Source organism: Rosa chinensis, chromosome 5 (assembly GCF_002994745.2).
Source record: "Rosa chinensis cultivar Old Blush chromosome 5, RchiOBHm-V2, whole genome shotgun sequence".
NCBI lineage: Eukaryota > Viridiplantae > Streptophyta > Magnoliopsida > Rosales > Rosaceae > Rosa > Rosa chinensis.
In genome coordinates, this window is record NC_037092.1 from 75,479,709 (window position 1) to 75,498,530 (window position 18,822).

An 18,822-nucleotide genomic window follows, 5' to 3' on the forward strand; every position below is an offset into this window, starting at 1 on the left:
ACTCCTCGTGATTCTCCATGATGATCGCGAGCCGTTCTTCGAAAGTTGCTCCTTCTGGGATAGGCTTTGGAACGAAATTCTCTGTTTACGTACTTACTACAGCACTAGAGACAACAGTAGCAGTGACATTCTGGCCCTCAGCAGAGAGCGAGTGATTTTCTCCCTGTTCAGTTGACATGTCTGATGACTGGAGAGAGCGAGAAAACCTTTGAGTCACTTGTTCTTCAGAAAGACCACGACAGTCCGTACGAGAGTGCGGTCTGTAACTTGAGGTCTTGTGTTTAGGGCAGTTTACGTAAACCTTTTGGTAGGGGTTTGCCCTTGACTTCCCAATGGTTACGTTCATGAAGAAACACTATGCACAGGTCCCACTAGGCGTGCCAAAATGTTTGGCTCCAAAACCAGTTGGCTTGTAAACTGTCTCTTTTGAGGGTGTGTGCAGGTGTGCCAGCACTGTGGGGTGCAGTCGTCGGGGCATCCCTTGACCTGACTTCTGGAATCAAGAGTTGTCGACGAGGAGAGCCCCAACCTCATCACAAGGCTCTTTTCCTTGCCTTTCAAAAAAGGACTTCTTTGCCTTACGCGGGTAAGGGCTTTGGTTGTGGTCTCTTTGCGTTCACCGAATCGATACTTAGTATTGTAGACTAAGCAGAGCAATCACTGGGAAGTTGTGAGAAAGCACAGGGTTTGCTAAAGCGTGACTTTAGCTTCGCTGGGTTGCGAGGGCCTTGCCCTTGCTTCGCTGGTAGTATCGGTGGTAGTAGCACTAACAGTCGGCTCTTGGGGAGACTAAGACTAGAAGTACGGTCGCCGAGTTTCAATGAGGTTGAAGGTTTGCTTCGAGGAGGCTTGATAATTTGTGCGATTAGTTGAGTTAAGAGTTGTCCTTTCTTTCTCCTTGAAACCTGGTATTTATACCTTAGGATTTTGACTGTTTCTTACCATAGAAGGATTATTAGTTGAAGTTTCCTATTCAACCTTTGCTACTGGACTCCTATAAGGGCTCGTTTCCCTTATAGATTTTGGACTTAGTGAAGCTGTAACCCAAACCCAAGTAGACTTTATTTTTGGGCCGCAGGTATCGGCCTGTTCTGCTAAACCCACTAAGGATCTTGCCAAAAATACTTTTGGGCTCAAACAACTGTCGATTCTTCCTTTCTGCCAATCCATTTTGTTGAGGAGTATAGGAGTTGAAAGTCTGATGTTGAATTCCATGGGATTGCATAAACTCCTACATAGGGCCATTAACATACTCACCACCATTGTCAGATTGAAAAACACGAATAGACTGATGGTACTGTGTGGACACCATTTTATGAAAATCTTGGAACATGTAACACACATCACTCTTGTTCTTTAATAGAGATACCCAAGTCATACGAGTGCAATCATCAATAAAAGTCACAGAATACCGAGCTCCAGAAAAAGAAGGGATCTTGGCAGGACCCCAGACATCCGAATGAATCTTCATAAAAGGAATGGGACTTTTATTAAGACTAGGTGAATACGAAATTCTATGACTCTTAGCCAGTTCACATGCATCGCGACGAAAATCTAAATCACTGACAACCGAAAACAAATGAGGTTGTAGTTTCTTAAGATAACTAAAAGATAGATGACCCAAACGGCGATGCCATAACCACACTATTTCCTTAGCATTCTCCACTGTATTGACCTGATTCACTTGTTCTAACAACTGTTGCTCTCCGTTCTCTGTCAAATCCAAGTAGTAGAGTTTCCCCCTTCTAACACCATAACCAAGAATCCGCCGAGTCAGAATGTCCTGAAACACGCAGAAAGAGGGATAAAGGTCACAATACATGCTAGTGCTAGAATAATTTGGCCAACAGATAAGAGATTATATGCCAAAGAGGGAACAACCAACACAGAATCAAGGGTTAATGTATCAGATAAGACAACAGAACCTTTTCCGTAACTTGAGTGGGAGTACCTTTAGCAGTAGAAACAATATTTTGAGAAGAGGGTTTTAGTTTTTCTAAGAGACTAGGATCATTAATCATATGGTCAGATGCACCTGTATCAATTATCGAAGAACTATTCATAGACACCTTACCCTTCATACCTGACTGGGCTACATTAGCGGAGGCATTAGATGGTTGTGTTTCCTCTGTAGTAGCCACGGTAGCTTTTCCAGGGTTCTTTCGCTGTTTCTTATTGAGATCCCACCAATCAGGGTAGCCAATCACTTCATAGCACCGTTGCTTGCTATGACCCAAATCTTCACAGACCAGACACTTTGTATTTGCATATGGGTTTGCTTTACCAGGAGGGCGACGTTGTGGAGAAGTTGAGAATCCTGAGGAAGGACCATCTGAATCGAGTCTACTCAGGAACATATGAACTCGCATTCGTGCCATAGCATTGGTCTCTTGAACAACTGCAGCCACTGTGTTATTTTAAGAGGCCATACGCTAATCAATTTCCTGAAACATTCCCACCAATTCATTGTAGTAGGTAGGAAGAGTCTGGCCATTCTGTTTTGCACCAAAGCACTTCTTATTTAATTCAAAAATCCCGGTTTCATTAGAATCATCATAAAAAGTCTTCTCAATAGCTTCCCACACATCTTTGGCTGTCGGGAGTCGGATATACCGATTCATGAGTGATGGCTTCATAGAATCAATTAACCAACTCTTCACTTTTTCATTCTCTGTGGTCCAAATTTCAAATTCAGCAGAATCTACATTTGGTGCAGCTTTAGCTCCAGTGAGGTAGCCAACCTTTCCTCGTGCTCCAATCCTCATCTTCATAAAAGGTGCCCATATGGTGTAGTTGGATTCATTCAAGGCAACGCCAGTTGGAAACGCTGAGTTATCTTGAGCTGTGTTATGATAATGATTGATGATTGGTGGCATGTTGTGGAGTGCGAGAGTGGCAGCATCATCCTCCATTTAGCAGAAAAGAGAAACTTGCACGTGACAAGCAAAAGTAGCAGCAGAACTTGTTGGCTAGGATGGCTACAGCTTGGCTTGTTGGCTGCAACAGAATTGTCAGTGGGACATGACCAAACAATAGTGCAGCAGGAGTCTTGTCGGCTGGTGTTCAATCAAACAAAAAAGTGCCCAGCAACTTTTAATTAAACAAGGGGGTACGACACCTTTTAATTAAACAAAAGGTGTGGCAATTGATGGTGACCTTCAAGACTTATTTCGAACTTCAAGGTTTGGGTGTCTTTCGGCTTTCGATTTCGGGTTTCAAAGTATAGTGCAAGTTCACATGATTGAACCTGCTCTGATACCAAGTAGAAAATAAGAATTCGGTGTTTGTTTGTTATGCTTCAATACTATTCATCTCCAAAAATAGGAGGTATATAAAGAGATATAAGAGTAGTCCTAATAGAAAAAGATCTCCTATAATTATACAGAAAACCTGTCTGTAATCTACATCTACAAGGAAACTAAATATTTACAGAATATTCTACACATGGGATGCATTGATGATCAGCGAAACACCGTGACATCGGTGCTTCTGAATCTGAAGAAGAGTTACACTCTTTTTGTACAATGTCAAGAATACAAGGTGGGTTATTTCCAAACTATGTCTCTCGTTGTTCATATTCGAAAACCAAATTTGCTAGCCTGTGCGCTACTTGATTGCAGGAAAGAGGAGCAAAAGTAATTTGGACACCCAGCATTAGTGCGCATGGCAACTTGAATATCATGAACTAGACCACTTAGCTCAGCCACATTCGAAACAATACCTGTGATGTCATTGACAGCTTGCTAACAATCAGTTTCAATTGTGACTTGCTGAAGCTACATCTGTTTAACAAAGTCTAAACCTTCCCTAATTGTCGGTAGTTCAACATGCTGTGCAGAATAGACATAATGCACATGTTGTATAAGGGTGTAAATGAGCCGAGTTGGAGAGAATACCAAGGTGATCATGTTCGACTCATTTGCTTTTTATCGAGCTCGAATTTTTTTTTCATGTTCGGCTCGACTTGATTTATTAGACGAGCTCGAGCTTGAATAAGATTGACTTGACTCATTTGACTTTAAATTTAAAAAATAAAAAAGGAAGAAAGAAAATTTAAAATAATAATCCAAATTTGACTTTATTGAAATATATTTTACTTAAATTCTCTTTTTTTTTTTTTTTTGAGATGATTTTACTTAAATTCTCAGATTGTCTTCTAATTGAAATAAAGGTAATAAAAAGAATTAAAAATTTGAGATTAGAAAAATTATATTTTTATTTATACTATAAATTTTCATGATCGAGTCGAGCTTTAACAATCTCAAGCTACTCATGAAAAAACGAGCTACTCACGAGTTAGACGAGCCAAATATATCATTGTTCAAGCTCAGCTTGTTTTTTTGTCTAGCTTAATATTGAGCTCAAGTTCGGCTCATTTATCTTACAAATATGAGCCGAACGAGCTAAAATCGAACTGAATACGAGTTGAACATGCGCTGTATCGAACCTATTTACAGCCCTAATGTTGTAAGAACGCTGCGTGAAAGTTGAAACTGCCCTTCACAGTTTATTATAACCCCTCCAACACCTCCTTTTGGCAAATGTGACACATATGCTCCATCGGAAACCAAACGGTGCTTGCGCAGAGGCACTAATAAATCGGCAGTCGAAAGAAATAATTGACAAATTTACTGGAGATATGTTTTCATTGTTTTGGGTTTGGCTTGGGGTCAGTCTTGGTGTCGACGTTGGTTTGTAGGGATAGAATGACATATTTTGTAATTTTCATTTCTGTTGATGACATATCTTTAATCGGTAGATAGACTAATATCATATGATATGACCAACTCACCAAGATTAACCATTTGATCTCTGCATATGTCACTTTATCTCAAAATGGGAAAATAAATTTTCACTGATAAACTCGTGTGGGTTAAATCGTAGACAGGATTTCAAATACAGTGATTCTACTCATACTCTGATGCCTGATGGTATTTGGACCTCCTTCAGTTATATGATGATTAGTCTTCTACCAAAAAATAGCAGTTTTTGTTCCATCAAAACATAACGAAACAACGCTCAAAGCGAGCAGCGGTTTTTGTTGGATTGGCAAAGCTCTCACTCGTCTAGGAAATCAGTTAGAGGTTTCAGCATTGTTCTTCCCAACAAAGCACTTGTTGAATCGAGTCTGACGATGACGCGCAGAATGTCGTATTGCAGCGTCAACAGCACTAGAGGTATACTTTCTTCCCTTCGCTCTACTGCTCGTGTTGCTTCCATCTACAATTTCATGGCTTTGTTTCATTCTCATTCCTCAAACCCAACCACACCTACAGAAACCCATTTAGAGAGGCTTGTGAGAAAACCTCCCTTACAGGAGTTCAAGCCAAGAGTGAGTAATGTTGAGGATGCCGTGAAGGTGTTCGATGAAATGCTTCAAAAGCGTCCTCTGCCTTCTTCGGTTATCCCTTTCAATCAAATCTCCACCTTCAATGTCTTGGTTGATGCACTTTGTAAGGAGGGTATGGTCGTAGAAGCCAAAAGTGTGGTTGAGATGATGATTCAAAGAGGAACTGAACCTGACACTATTACATACAGTTCCCTTATGGTTGGTTACTGTTTGCGAGAAGAGATGGAGGAGGCAAAAAATGTTTTTGATCTAATGGTTAGCAAGGGCTCCATGGTTAATGTTCGGAGTTGTAACATATTGATAAACGGGTATTGTAAGCACAAAAAGATTGATGAGGCCAATAAGGTTTTTCAGGAAAGGCTTCCAATGGAACTTGTTCCCGATACCATTACTTATAACACTCTTATCGATGGTTTTTACAAAGCAGGGAGAATACAAGAGGCAGAAAATTTGTTGTCTGAGATGCAAGGTCGCGGCCAACTTCCAGATCTTCAAACTTATAATATTATACTTGATGGCCTGTGTAATAACCAACAACTTTCTACAGCACTAGAATTGCTTAGAGAGAGAGAAGGCAGCAAGTTGGAACTAGATATTGTAGCTTACAATATTATCATTGAAGGTTTGTGCAAAGCTGGGAAAATGGATTCTGCAACAGAGGTCTTCTCTGGTTTGTCATCAAAAGTAGTTCAGCCTAATGTGAGGACATACAATATTATGATTTATGGATTTTGTAAAGGATGCTTATTACGTGAAGCAGAAGATCTGCTTAGAGGAATGGAAAAGAAAGGCTGTTCTCCTAATGGCTGGACATATAACACAATTATCCGAGGGTTGATCAATAACAATGAGACATCATGGGCTATGGGACTAATTCAAGAAATGGTTGAGAAGGGTTTCTCTGCAGATGCATCAACTATGGAATTGATAATTGGTTTATTGTCTAAGGATATAGTAGATCCTGCTTTGTTGCTGTTGTTAAAAGATTCATGATAAACTTGATTTGATTGTTTGAAACAGAACTTTCTAGTATGAGTAGGAAACATGAGACTTCTGCATTTTGACAACCTTGGATCTACTGCGTACGTTATTTATTAATTCATCATTTGAATGCCCAATGCCATTTCCTGTATCAGATAGCACTTTTAGCATTGTCATAACCTCATCTATATATCTTGGAACTTTCAATGATATTGACTAATTCCAGCTAGATTGATAAACTGCTAGTTATATGGTGCTACTCACTACTTGATATGATTTATCAATATGTAGATTTGACCTATTTGGGAAATAAGCTAATTGATTGTTGTACATTGTGTTTATGGTGATCTTTATCTTGGATGTAGCAGTACTGCAGTAGTCATAGAAATTTTGAATAGTAGGATGTATTTTCATTTTCTTTTGTTTGTTCTTTTTGGTCTGAATAATGTAATTTTAGAATTTTCTCTGGCTTTGGTGGTTTACCTGGATATTATACTAAAAAACATATTTACCGTATTATGATATCTGTCATGTATATTCACATTGGGAGCTCAGTTACATACCATCGCTCATCCTCTATAATTTTATTTGTCATTTAATTATTTATGATTTACTGGGCGCAAAAGCATTTCTCAGCGAGTAAAAGATGCCTTATTTAAGTAGAAGAACCTCGGTGAATCATTGAACCGGAACTGGAAAGTAACAGTACTGAGTTGGATGAGCAAGTGATTTGAGTTAGTTACAGAGTTATCCATGCTGCAGTGAGGTTCTGACAGAAACCTGGTAACCCATTTGGCCATTTATCTATAAATGAGCCTTCCCAGTCTCATCTCGAACATTTCAAAATGTGATAAGTTTATGCCTTTATGGTTACGTTACTGTTTGCTACTAAAATTTTCTGTACAAATTATGTATTCATGTTTGATACTTTTTTTTTTACTCGGATTTAAGCTTGTTTTGATACTTTGTATACACTTTAACTTCATTTATTCATAGTACCATACTTTTTCTTTTCCAGAATTTCTGAAGAGCAATACAGCATCAGAGACTCAGAATTATGAGTTTATGACCCCTAAAAAGAAAAAAGAAAATAGAGTATCATTGCAAGCTTCCAAAAATGATTCAAAAAATTTTGATATCTTTTTCATAAGGGCCCTTTCAATATTACTGTGTTCACTTTTCAGATTCCAGTCATTTTAACTCATCTAGGGCTCTTGAAATCGTTGACCAGCGAAATCACCATCAACATCATCACTCAAACTCATTGACTAGCAGCATTTGATAAACAGGACAGACAGAACAGTTTGAGGGGCCACAAGACCAACATCCATAAAGCACAGCAAAGACAAACAGGATAAACCAACTAACCGTCACTACCCAACTACCATTCCCCTGAAGAAGAAACTATACCAGAAATGATGGAGACTTGACTTCTTGGTATGTGTCAAAGCTTCTTCGCAACCGCCTTTTCAACTTCAATGGCTGCTCATTCCCAATACAATCCCCAAAGTAAAAGTTTGAGAGATACATAAAGAACTAGTCTTTTTCCCATGTAGAATATTACTTTGTTCAATATTTTTCATTTCTTTGTTTGTCATGCATTGTTTATATTCAGCAATTACATTCCAATTTTGAATCTTTATCCACAATGGAAGACCCAGAAACAGATCGTAGCCACCATGAATCCGTTCCTTCTTCTTCTTCGTCTTCTTCTTCTTCTTCTTCATCATCTACCTCACAGGCCCAAGAACAAACAGAGCAGCAACCAGAGCAGAGAAGTTCAACTAGGGCTTTCTCTTACCGTGTCAATGTATTGATAGCTGATGTAGCAGCATTTGACATGAAGGACGATCTTTGGTCTGGCTTTATTGTGCTCGTCACCTTTTGGTTCTTTGGTCAGTTTCCTAATACTCACTATTTACTTGTACCAGTTGTTCATTGCTTAATTCTCATGTTTCTTAATTTAAGAAATGAAATGTACACTTTATCTCGGTTTCCATGTCAGTTATTTCCATGTTTCTTAATTGAATGTTACAAATTATGAAAATCTTGACTTATCCAATCAATTTTTGGTTGTGTTGTGTGAATTTGAGGAAAGGTTGGATTTGCTTGTTTTATATAGTGGGTCTGAAACTACCAATTTTCAATTTTTGCTGGATTGGGTTTTTCCTGCATAATGCTAGCAGCCAAGAAAAGCCTAAATTTTTTTTTCATGTCCCATTGTTTCATGATTATTGTTTTGTTGTTACATAATGAACTCAGTTTTGCTAATGACTTGAGTGTCCATGTGACTTGGTTTGTTTGGATTATTTCGGGTTTTGATGTTCCTCACCTGCAGCATCCATGACTTTGATTCTTGGTTTCTTTGGATCCGCTGATTTACAACTGGGCCCGAATTGCTCACGTCTCATACGAACTAATCCATTCTTTGTTCAGACCATTAAGGTGATTTGCCTGATTTCATTTTAGTAGTTCTCATTTGATCTGTCATCTACTCATTTTTTCTTGCTTTTTCTTTCTGCTGCAGCTGTTAATTGTGCACTAAACTAACTTTGTGTATAAACAGGCACAGGAACTTCAGGGTACAAAACCTGGGTCAATTTTATATGGATTCCACACACCTCCTCCTCTGGATGTTGAAACAGCTTGGACTGAAACACATCATACACTTGTGCACCCTACTTATCACAAGGCAAGTCTTCCATACAATATCTCAATTTCTTATTTCTTTTCTTTTTTCTCCTCTCATATCACTGAAATTATTCTGTCATGTGTCTTGATTTATGACATGAATCACATTTCTTTCTTGTAACAGGAATGGATTTACTTTCTAAACAAAGGGTCTAGAATAGATATATATTACCATGTCAAACCTTCAAGTTCCTCGCCTTTAACACTTGTAATTGCAGAAGGTAATTCCCAACTTTGAATCTTCAAATTGAGAAGTTTTGTTAGCCTTTTTGTTGGAGTCCATTGTCTGTGATTGTCTAAACTTAGCAGTATCAATGTCAAAATCAAATAGTTGAAGAATTGGAATGGTGTTCTGTATTAACTATGGCCTATGCCAATAGCTAGTGTTGAAGTGAGAAATATATCTGCAATGATTCTTTACATTGATATAAGTAACCAATCATTGACCTTTTGGAACTTCTTCGATGCTTGGACCTGCTTCATCTCTTGCTTGAAAGCCTGCAGTTACAAACAGCTTTTTCTTGTAGTTATTGACTCTGTAGGTTTAGTGTTTCCCTTAAAGTTATAGGCTTATCGTTCTGCCTGTCATATACTGAAAATCTATAATCAGACTCAAATTTAGTTCATGTATTAACTTTTGTATTACCTTCAGGTAGAGAAAGCCTGGTTGAATGGATAGAGGATCCATCATATGGTAATGCAACATTGTCTTGGAATATAATTTATGGTGAGATTTGACACCCTAGATGTTCTTTACGTTCTCCCTTTTAATACTAATTAGACTTAAAGTAACTGTTTCTTTCTTTTTTTCACAGGAAGTGGTAAGATCCAACAGGTAATTTCAGAGTCTTCGAATTATTATATTGCAGTAGGGAACTTGAACCCTGAGGATGTTGAGGTAAATAATTGTGTATTTGATATGTCCTGTATAGCCATAAAGTCGTTTACAAATATTTTTAACACTTCCAGTTTGCTGTATTACACAGGTAGAGTTGGAATTCAACATAAAGTCCACTCTTTATAACACGGCCCAGGCGTATTACAGGTGCTCCATACATAATCAATACTGTAGCTTAAAGCTTTCCCTCTTAGGGGCAACTTTTGCTGTCTTAACTTCTCCAGGTCCTGAAGAGGTAAAGAACGGATTCCCTCATGTGCTTGTTTCCTTTTCCTTTTGTCTAATTTAGGCCATCATGACAGCTTCCATTACTTTTCATGATAGAATGTTCTTTGAATTCATATCATAAGTATTTGATCTTCATATCTGAATTCTTTTAGGGTATTCGGGAGGATGACTGGTATGTCAAACTGTCATATGGACCTCGATGGGTCATCTATTTTCTTGGATCAGGTTACTTTTGTTTGCCTACATATCCTTCACACACACAATTGTAGGAAAAAAAGAAGTGGTTGATTGACATCTTCCTGTATCTTTGCATCTAGGTGTGATGACTGTGCTCCTGTTAATGGTCTTTAGATTTTGTAACATTTTCCAAAATGCTGGTGAGGATAGAACAGATTTTCAAGCAAGGGAGGCATCACCTGTACGAACCCCGTTGCTTTTACCCAAAGATGATGATGCTTTGAGTTGGGGTTCATCTTATGAGTGTATTTCAAATGATGAAGAGGATTTGGAAGAGTTCCTTGGAGTGAGTTCCGTTGAAGGAAAGTCGATAAATGAAAGGAACGACAACAATACTCAGCGTCTTTGTGTTATTTGCTTTGATGGGCCGAGAGACTGCTTCTTTCTTCCATGTGGACACTGTGCTACCTGTTTTACTTGTGGAACAAGGTATATAAATCTTCATCACTATATACCGCAAATTGAAATTCTGGATATAATGACTTGGTTTAGAGGACACATTATTCCATTGATTTGCTAATAAATTACCACCATCATATGTTAGATGTTTATAACTTCATTTTTGTGTCGAATTCTTGTTGATATCAAACCACTGTAACTTCTGCTGCTTGAGAGAAGGGTTGATTCTAAGTGGATTTATGGTGCAGGACTTCTGAAGAGGCTGGAACTTGTCCTATTTGTCGTATGAAGATGAAGAAAGTGAGGAAGATTTTTTCAGTTTGAGGCTTTGAGCTGTGTAAATATGTGAGCTTTGTCCTTACTTTTTTGTGTACAATTCATGAGCTTTGGTTTTTAGATGGAGCTTTTGTGAAGGCTGTGAACATTTTGCAGTTTCTTTTCTATTGATCTGAGTTTTGGGGTTTTTATCTGTATCATTGTAGCTTGAGTTTGAAAATGTAATCACAGATGTAATTGTTTATAAACTGAAATTGATATTTGTACAATTCAAAAGTCTACAATCTCTTCTCACTCAATCAGAAAATGATAACACTAGTTTTGTATCATTGTTCTTTTGAGCCATTTTATTGGAGACTTGCTACTCCATTAAAGAGTGGCATTAGCACTTTCTGCATATGATTAGGAAGTTTCGTCCCTATTTACTTTAGCTCTGGGAACGTAGCTTTATTAATCCACCCATATGCTCGCTCTCTTGCCCCCTTCTTGAGTTTCATATGGATCAAGCAACCATGATTATTGTTAAATTCAGAAAGCATAACTTCACCTTAAAAAAAAAATAAAAAAAAAATAAAAAAACTTTACCTGTAATTGTATAACATAATACAAAATTCTAGATTTGACGATAAAGAGAGTGTATTATTATCAATACAAAACCGTATATTTCCTCAAAACATGTACGCCAAGATTTTTGATCGGCACAATGTCACTATTGCAGATATCAACCTTAGATCAAGTTAAAGGAGAATTTTATCATAAAGCATGATTTTCTCTTTTTGGTGAAAAATAAAGCATAAGAAGATAATATCTTTTTGTTTTTGTTCTACTTTAGTGGTGAAAATGAATAAGAAATTACTTTTGTGGAGGTTGATAACGTTTCCCCAAAATAGAAAGGTCTCGTAGGGTCAAAAAGCAGTGGACCTATGTCTTACACCCGAGATTAGTGGAATCCAATCACGTGTCAGGTGCTTCCACATCCCCACACGTGGCGCTCACTCGTGCGCGTGGGACCCAACGCGGTATCAAAACCTCAGCGCCAAAAATTACCCCCACTTACAAATTTACAGAGTCACCAAAAACAATTTTTACAGCCCCAAATGCTGCAACAAAACTCGTCACCCTCTTCTTCATCATCATCGTCATGCGAATCTCTCCGAGAACCACCGCTCGATCGCCGAGTTACATTCTCCCCTCCGTCATCGGCTTGTGCTGTCTCTCTCTTCTGTTCATGCTCTATAAGGTAACAATGCAAACGAAAACGGCCGTTAGTTTTCGCTGTAGTGATTTGATCATTACTAGTTTCATTTAGACATTTTGTCGAACAGGTGAACGATTTCGCCACTCAGACCAGGACAGTCGCCGGCCACAACCTAGAGCCGACGCCGTGGCACCTCTTCAAGCCCAAGACCTTCAACCACGACGCGCTCCCCAGCCGGGCCTACAAGCTCCTCCAGTGCTCCTACCTCGCCTGCCGCTACAGAAACCAAGGCAACGACACGGAGGAAGAAGAAGAGCATCGACGTTCTGCTACTTCCGTTGCCAAAGCCCCGAAATGCCCGGAGTTTTTCCGGTGGATTCACCAGGATCTGGAGCCGTGGGCCAAGACCAAGATTTCTAAGGCTCATGTTGAGGAGGCAAAGAGATACGCTGCTTTCCGAGTGGTGATATCTCAAGGGAAGTTGTATGTGGACTTGTACTACGCTTGTGTGCAGAGCCGGGCTATGTTTACGATTTGGGGGTTGTTGCAGATGCTTAAGAGGTACCCTGGGAGGGTTCCTGATGTGGATTTTATGTTTGATTGCATGGACAAGCCTAGCATTAAGAAGACCGAGCATGTCGCAAAGCCTTTGCCGCTGCTCCGGTATTGCACCAATGACGACCACTTTGATATCCCATTTCCTGATTGGTCTTTCTGGGGATGGTAAGAATCATCAGTCTCTCTTGTCTTCTTAGTTACGGTATAATCTTAGCTCATTGGTCGTAATTATGCTTCGTATGCATTAGGAACAGTGATGTTTGTTCATTCATATAACTTTAATGTATGATTGTGTTAATTTCAAGCCTGTCCCAAATTTGAGACCGACTTGGTACCTATAGCCTGGTGATTATTGATGTATATAGTTGAGGTGAAGTTGTCATTTATCTGGGCAACAAATGCCTGGTGATGATTTTATTTTTGATTCTCATTATAGTTTATGATTATGCATAGGCCAGAAACAAATATAGAGCCGTGGACTGAGGAGTTCCAGGCTATCAAACTGGGTGGTCAGGAAACGACTTGGAGAAAGAAGGAGCTTTTGGCATATTGGAAAGGAAATCCAGATGTTGGATCCCATGTTCGTGAAGAGTTACTCAACTGTAATGATTCAAAGACGTATAGAGCGCAGATAATGCGTCAGGTTGAGTTGAAATTACAATGTCAATTTCTTTCATATTTAATTGTGGAAGTGATATTCCTTAAGTCCAGACCTGACATTATCTGTTAATATTTACTTTATAGGATTGGGATGAGGAAGCAAAGGCTGGTTTCAAGCAGTCCGAACTATCTAAGCAGTGCAATCATCGGTAAGTACAGCTTCTTTTGGTAATGACCTCTCATCAGTTCATCATACATCTCATTGGATTGGTTGATCGGTTAGTTAAGAAGATGCAGCTTGTCAGTTAACAGTATAATAGATTGTCACATTGTTCGACTGTTGATTCTACTTCACAGTCTTTTGCAATCTTTTTTATTTTTTATTTTTTTTGTCTTTCTCGTCCAGTTTTTCTGTATCAGACTATCAAAGAAAATGATGCTGTTTCCCGTTTATAACCCCCATGTGGTGGCAGCCTCTTAACCTTAAGACAGAACTCGAGTTTTGACACACACACTATTGCATTTGTTCTTTTATTTAACAGAAGTCTAAACCTGGGCTACTGACTTATTGCAACCATCCATGAAATTGTTTCCTCTTTATTCTTGATTGATGAATAATTGTTATGTACCCACTATTCCACTTATAGCTGTATTCTACTGATCTATTATTGTCTAAATGAAATTTGGCATGCGATTCTAATCCTGCAGCTCATAAATTATTTCTTTGCCCCATTTGTAGGTATAAGATCTATGCTGAAGGCTATGCTTGGTCTGTAAGTTTGAAATATATCTTATCATGCGGTTCTCTGGCATTAGTAATAACACCAGAATATGAGGATTTCTTCAGCCGCGGCCTCTTTCCCAAGGTTAACTATTGGCCCATCTCTCCTAATGCAATATGTCCTTCCATAAAATCTGCTGTTGACTGGGGTCATGGACACCTAGCTGAGGTTCGCTTCACTTATTAAGAAGTTTTTCTGTGAACTTCAGTCTTTTTCATGAAAACAACGTGATCTTGACTATAATATTCCTCTCGTAAATGTGAATGAACAGGCTCAGGCAATAGGAAGAAGAGGGCAGCAGTATATGGAAAACCTAAACATGGATCGAGTCTATGATTACATGTTTCATCTCATCACCAAGTACTCAAAGTTGCAGGACTTCAAGCCAGTCCCTCCACGTAATGCCATGGAAGTATGTGCAGATTCTGTGCTTTGTCTTGCTGATGACTCGAAACAGAGGGAATATCTTGAAAAGACAAGGGAAAACTCTGTTCCCGCCACCCCATGCACTCTCCAGCCTCCTGATAGTAATCTCATCAAGAAATGGAAGAAAGAAAAGAAAGATGTATTTCAGACTGTGGAGGATATGAATCTTGTAAATGAGATACCTGGGCCATTGCCATAGTTAAAGGTTTTGGCCTTTTAGTTTTGTTAGCTGGGGGTTAGTCTTAGATTGCCCTGAAGTAATTTTGTATGTATGCGTACAACATAATACGAAATTAAGATACACGTCTGAACAAAAGATGTTAATACCAATAGATATTTTGAAGAAAACAGCTAATGAAAATAACAATAGTTGCCAAGAAAAATAGCTGCTGCTTTCTCCATTTTACTTCTGTAATATTGAATAGCAGTTCCATTCGAGCATGTCATAAGACTATAATAAAGGACGCCAAATTGGGAGAGCAATACACTTATCATGTTGCTTGGCAATATGGTGGAGTGATGCACCGTATTGGCCCGAAATTGTACAAAGAAAATTCTTTTACAACTCGTACCAACATCGTTTTGGTAAAGAGGACATTACCTTACTGATGCTCTAGTGTACAGCCTACCAGGAATGAGAGTTGAGTGTTGCATCTCTACACATTATGCTGCGTAATTTCCCTTGATCGCTTTTCTTCTTAACAGTTTGCACTAATGCTTTGCACTGTAAGTAGGCATAAGGCATGTATCCTTTTGTTCTTCAAACGGTTTGACCTTGTGATGGAATAAAAAGAGAAATGGTAAAAGCTTTTTGCAGTTTGCAATTTTCCATGGATTCATGTATGGATTACAGTTCTGTTTTTTGCTGGCAAACCATGTTCAGTGTGACATCTCTATGCAAGTTATAATCTGCGTTTCTATATGTCAAATATGACCAACTACGATTCAATACCACACTAATCTTGCTTTTAGTCACATACTTCCGCTGTTAAATCGTTCTGCAATGCATGTGGCATGTCAGATTTTACATTCATAATGTTGTTAACATAGCAACTACATGTTTAAGTTCTCAATAGAAGTGGTACCGTATGCATATAATTGTTAAAAAACTCATTTAGGTGATCACTTAAGCAGCATGGAAAAAGTGGCACATTTTATGCTCAAATCTCATCTTTTATAAATTAGTATTTTGGTTGTAGTGGTTCTTCTCACTAATATATTGTAATGCTTATGTTGATAAAATGTTAGAGATGTTGGAAGAGACCGGAAAATAGACAAAGATCAAAAGAGAGAATGTGTCTGATAATAACAAAGATTGTTGATAAAATCATAGTTCACCTGATTAAATAGAGGATGGAATTCAGACCAGTAATTACTTAATTATATATCTAAAATTAAAAATCCTAAGCATCACTGGTCTGAAATTAAAAAGTATGAGTGTGAACTACCGAGCTTAAATCTGAATATGATAATTTTGTCTTAAAAATATTCCTAAAGCAAATTGATAAGTCATCTTCCTCCAATTGTCTCTATGGTGCACAACTACTCCTATCATTTTTTGTGTTCAATTCACAATCTCAATGATACCAATATTCAGATATCACAACAAATGCTGGACTGTAAATGAAAGCTAGGTATGGTGGTTGGAGGGCCAAGGTTATGTTGCACTTGGTTATTTCTTTTTGCAATTAGTAAAAAGACTGATAATTCATTCAACCAAGCATTGGTAGCAAATTATGCTTTTGTCATGTTCAGAATTCTTTGTTTTAGTCGCGATACATGTAAAGTTTCTTACACGCGGTCTATTCGGATAATGTTTGTAATGTTTACTGAAACTTTTAAATGATGAAAAATATAATTTTACAATTTTTTTTTTATCGAGATCACATGGTCCCTCAAAGGATTTTTAGGCCCAGAGATTAATCCGTGTCAGGAGATCATGTCTGAACGCTGTCTCCTCTTAGCAACCAAGAATAAATTGGAATTTAACTCCAATACTAAGAATTTCATTATTTGGATCGCATCATATAAAATTTATCAAATGATAAGAATTATATATGCTACATACGATTTGGATAGATGAGTTGCCTAGAATTATAATTTTTGTTGTGCTTAATTGGTATATTGTTATAGTTGTGATGGTTAATTAGTTGCTTTGAGCCTAATCAAAACGAAGAGCTATTTACAATGAGTCGGAGTTCAATATTTTGAGAGATGATTTTAGATTAACAAAATGTAATGAAATGTAAAGTAATTAATAAAAATGTAAAGAAATTAATAAAAGTAGTGTAAACAATATAATGAGAATGTCGCGTGCTAGGAAGATTCCTTCACCCAAATTCTATGTGTCGGAAGCTAATATAATGTAGATGCAAATTCCTACTCTGGCGGTAATCGTATCCAAGGCGGTTCAAGGCTCAAGGACCAAAATTCCCTTTCATGATGTTCCTACTCCGATTCAAGGGATTCAAGGGCCGTAGGAAGTCACTTGACATGAATGAGAGCCGATTCAAGGGTCTCTAATTCACATCAAGAGGCCTAGAGATCGAGGAATTAGACTACTAAGCGACCCGTCCGCACAAGCACGCAACGGGTGTAAATCACTATACTTATAACTCCTCGAATACGAAATTGAGGGTTTCTATCTTAGGAATTAGAGGGGGTCAAGCCTCTAACTCCGTCCTAGACATACTCAAAATATATACCCTAGAGTTGATTAGACTCCTAGACATGCATTTTAACCCAACAAAAATAGATTTAAGCATCCATCATATGAAAATTGCATCATTACATTAAATTAAACATCTTTTACACAAAATTTGGGTTAGGGCACACAACTCTAACCCCCAACAAGGAAATTACTCACAACCTATAATCATAGATATCAATATTACAAAATTCAAAGAGAAAAGAGTATAGAAGTTTAGGAGAAAACAAGGGTAGCCACAAATAGCTAGAAAGCTAGCATGACTATCTTTGAATTACAACTCCCACAATTACCCAAGTCTTGAATCTTGTAAATCCTTGAAGCTTTGGGTGAGTAATCATTCAAATACCTAAAATAAAACTAAAGAAAATATGGAAAATAGTGGAGAATAATGGGGAAGAGAGCAGCCCAAAGGGCTGCCTTAGTTTTGTGGTGCGGCTGCTGTGTCTCCTCTTTCTCAAAGATAAAAAGAGCATAATATGTGGAAATTATTCTATACAACGACAATGCAAATGACCCAAGGTTGCAATCGAATGGCCAAAATGAAGAGAATAAGGTTGCCACGTGTCATCTTTTCACCGGTCAAGAGAGGGAAAGGTAAGAGAAGAGGCGTGGCTGAAGGTTAATAAAGCAAGAAGGCCTTTTGGAATTCATTTGAATAATCAACACGTGCGCCAACTAACCAAGCCATGCATTGGCTTACTAATTTGATTAATTAATCATCAATTAATCAAACAGCCATATCTCCTCAGTTTATTTCTTTCTTCCTCTTATTTTTTTTTTCTTGTTCTATTTGTTGGCTTTGACCATAGTTGACTGCATCGTCACTTTCGTCTTTTTGTTGAAAACTTCCATTTGCACCAATATTATGTCAATTTGTCTCGATTTTCGCAACGTCGCTTATTTTTATAAAATAAATAAAAATATATTAATTACATAATAATTGACTTGATAATTAGTTTATTTCTAATATTTCAGATAAAATTATACGCATAAAATTGTGTGTAATTAATGGTGTTACAAATAATACTCATTAGTCACGACTCACGAGTATGTGTAGTCACAATTGATGTCTAAATTTGGATAGATGAGTTGCCTAGAGTTTATAATTTTTGTTGTGCTTAAATCTTAATTGGTATATTGTTATAGTTGTGATGGTGTGACAAATAATACTCAATAGTCATTAGTATGTGTACGTAGTCACACCAAGCATTAGTCACAATTACGTAAGGTGCATACTTAAAATTTTATAGTGTGCACAATTTTTTTTTTTTTTTGAAAAGGGGGTTTGGAACTCAGCCTAACTGAGAGGTTCAGCCTCACGTCAGTTATTTATATTATTTAAATAAGTTTTGCTGCATCGAGACACAACATTTGATGTTTAAGTCAATGTTTAATTTCTTCAAAATTACGTTAATTTTCACAACTTAATCTTATCGATATTTGATAAAGTTCTACAGTATATCAACGTACTAATGCATTAAGTAGATT

The 18,822-nt window shown here is 37.7% G+C and overlaps 3 protein-coding genes across 4 annotated transcripts; all 3 read left to right on the forward strand.

The window, feature by feature from the left end:
• Positions 1–4,650: 4,650 nt before the first annotated feature.
• LOC112164075 (pentatricopeptide repeat-containing protein At1g12300, mitochondrial) lies at positions 4,651–7,652 on the forward strand. Of its 2 annotated transcripts, XM_040506398.1 has the most exons (3): positions 4,651–5,177; positions 5,277–7,114; positions 7,621–7,652. In XM_040506398.1, the coding sequence occupies exons 1-2, from the start codon at positions 5,135–5,137 to the stop codon at positions 6,341–6,343; spliced, it is 1,110 nt and encodes a 369-aa protein (XP_040362332.1). In that variant the 5' UTR covers positions 4,651–5,134; the 3' UTR covers positions 6,344–7,114; positions 7,621–7,652. The 2 variants fall into 2 exon arrangements, with proteins under 2 accessions (XP_040362332.1, XP_024156083.1); XM_024300315.2 differs by having other exon boundaries at positions 4,651–7,114.
• A 175-nt stretch (positions 7,653–7,827) lies between these two features.
• Positions 7,828–11,359, forward strand: LOC112168183 (E3 ubiquitin-protein ligase APD2). The gene is made up of 10 exons (XM_024305300.2): positions 7,828–8,226; positions 8,670–8,776; positions 8,898–9,023; positions 9,147–9,243; positions 9,675–9,749; positions 9,838–9,920; positions 10,009–10,155; positions 10,301–10,373; positions 10,466–10,814; positions 11,033–11,359. Exons 1-10 carry the CDS (start codon positions 7,980–7,982, stop codon positions 11,106–11,108), a joined length of 1,380 nt encoding a protein of 459 aa, XP_024161068.1. The 5' UTR covers positions 7,828–7,979; the 3' UTR covers positions 11,109–11,359.
• A 775-nt stretch (positions 11,360–12,134) lies between these two features.
• Positions 12,135–15,018, forward strand: LOC112166262 (protein O-glucosyltransferase 1). Its single transcript, XM_024303055.2, has 6 exons — positions 12,135–12,300; positions 12,386–12,981; positions 13,270–13,459; positions 13,561–13,625; positions 14,156–14,366; positions 14,470–15,018. The coding sequence occupies exons 1-6, from the start codon at positions 12,202–12,204 to the stop codon at positions 14,821–14,823; spliced, it is 1,515 nt and encodes a 504-aa protein (XP_024158823.1). The 5' UTR covers positions 12,135–12,201; the 3' UTR covers positions 14,824–15,018.
• The last annotated feature ends 3,804 nt before the right edge of the window (positions 15,019–18,822 follow it).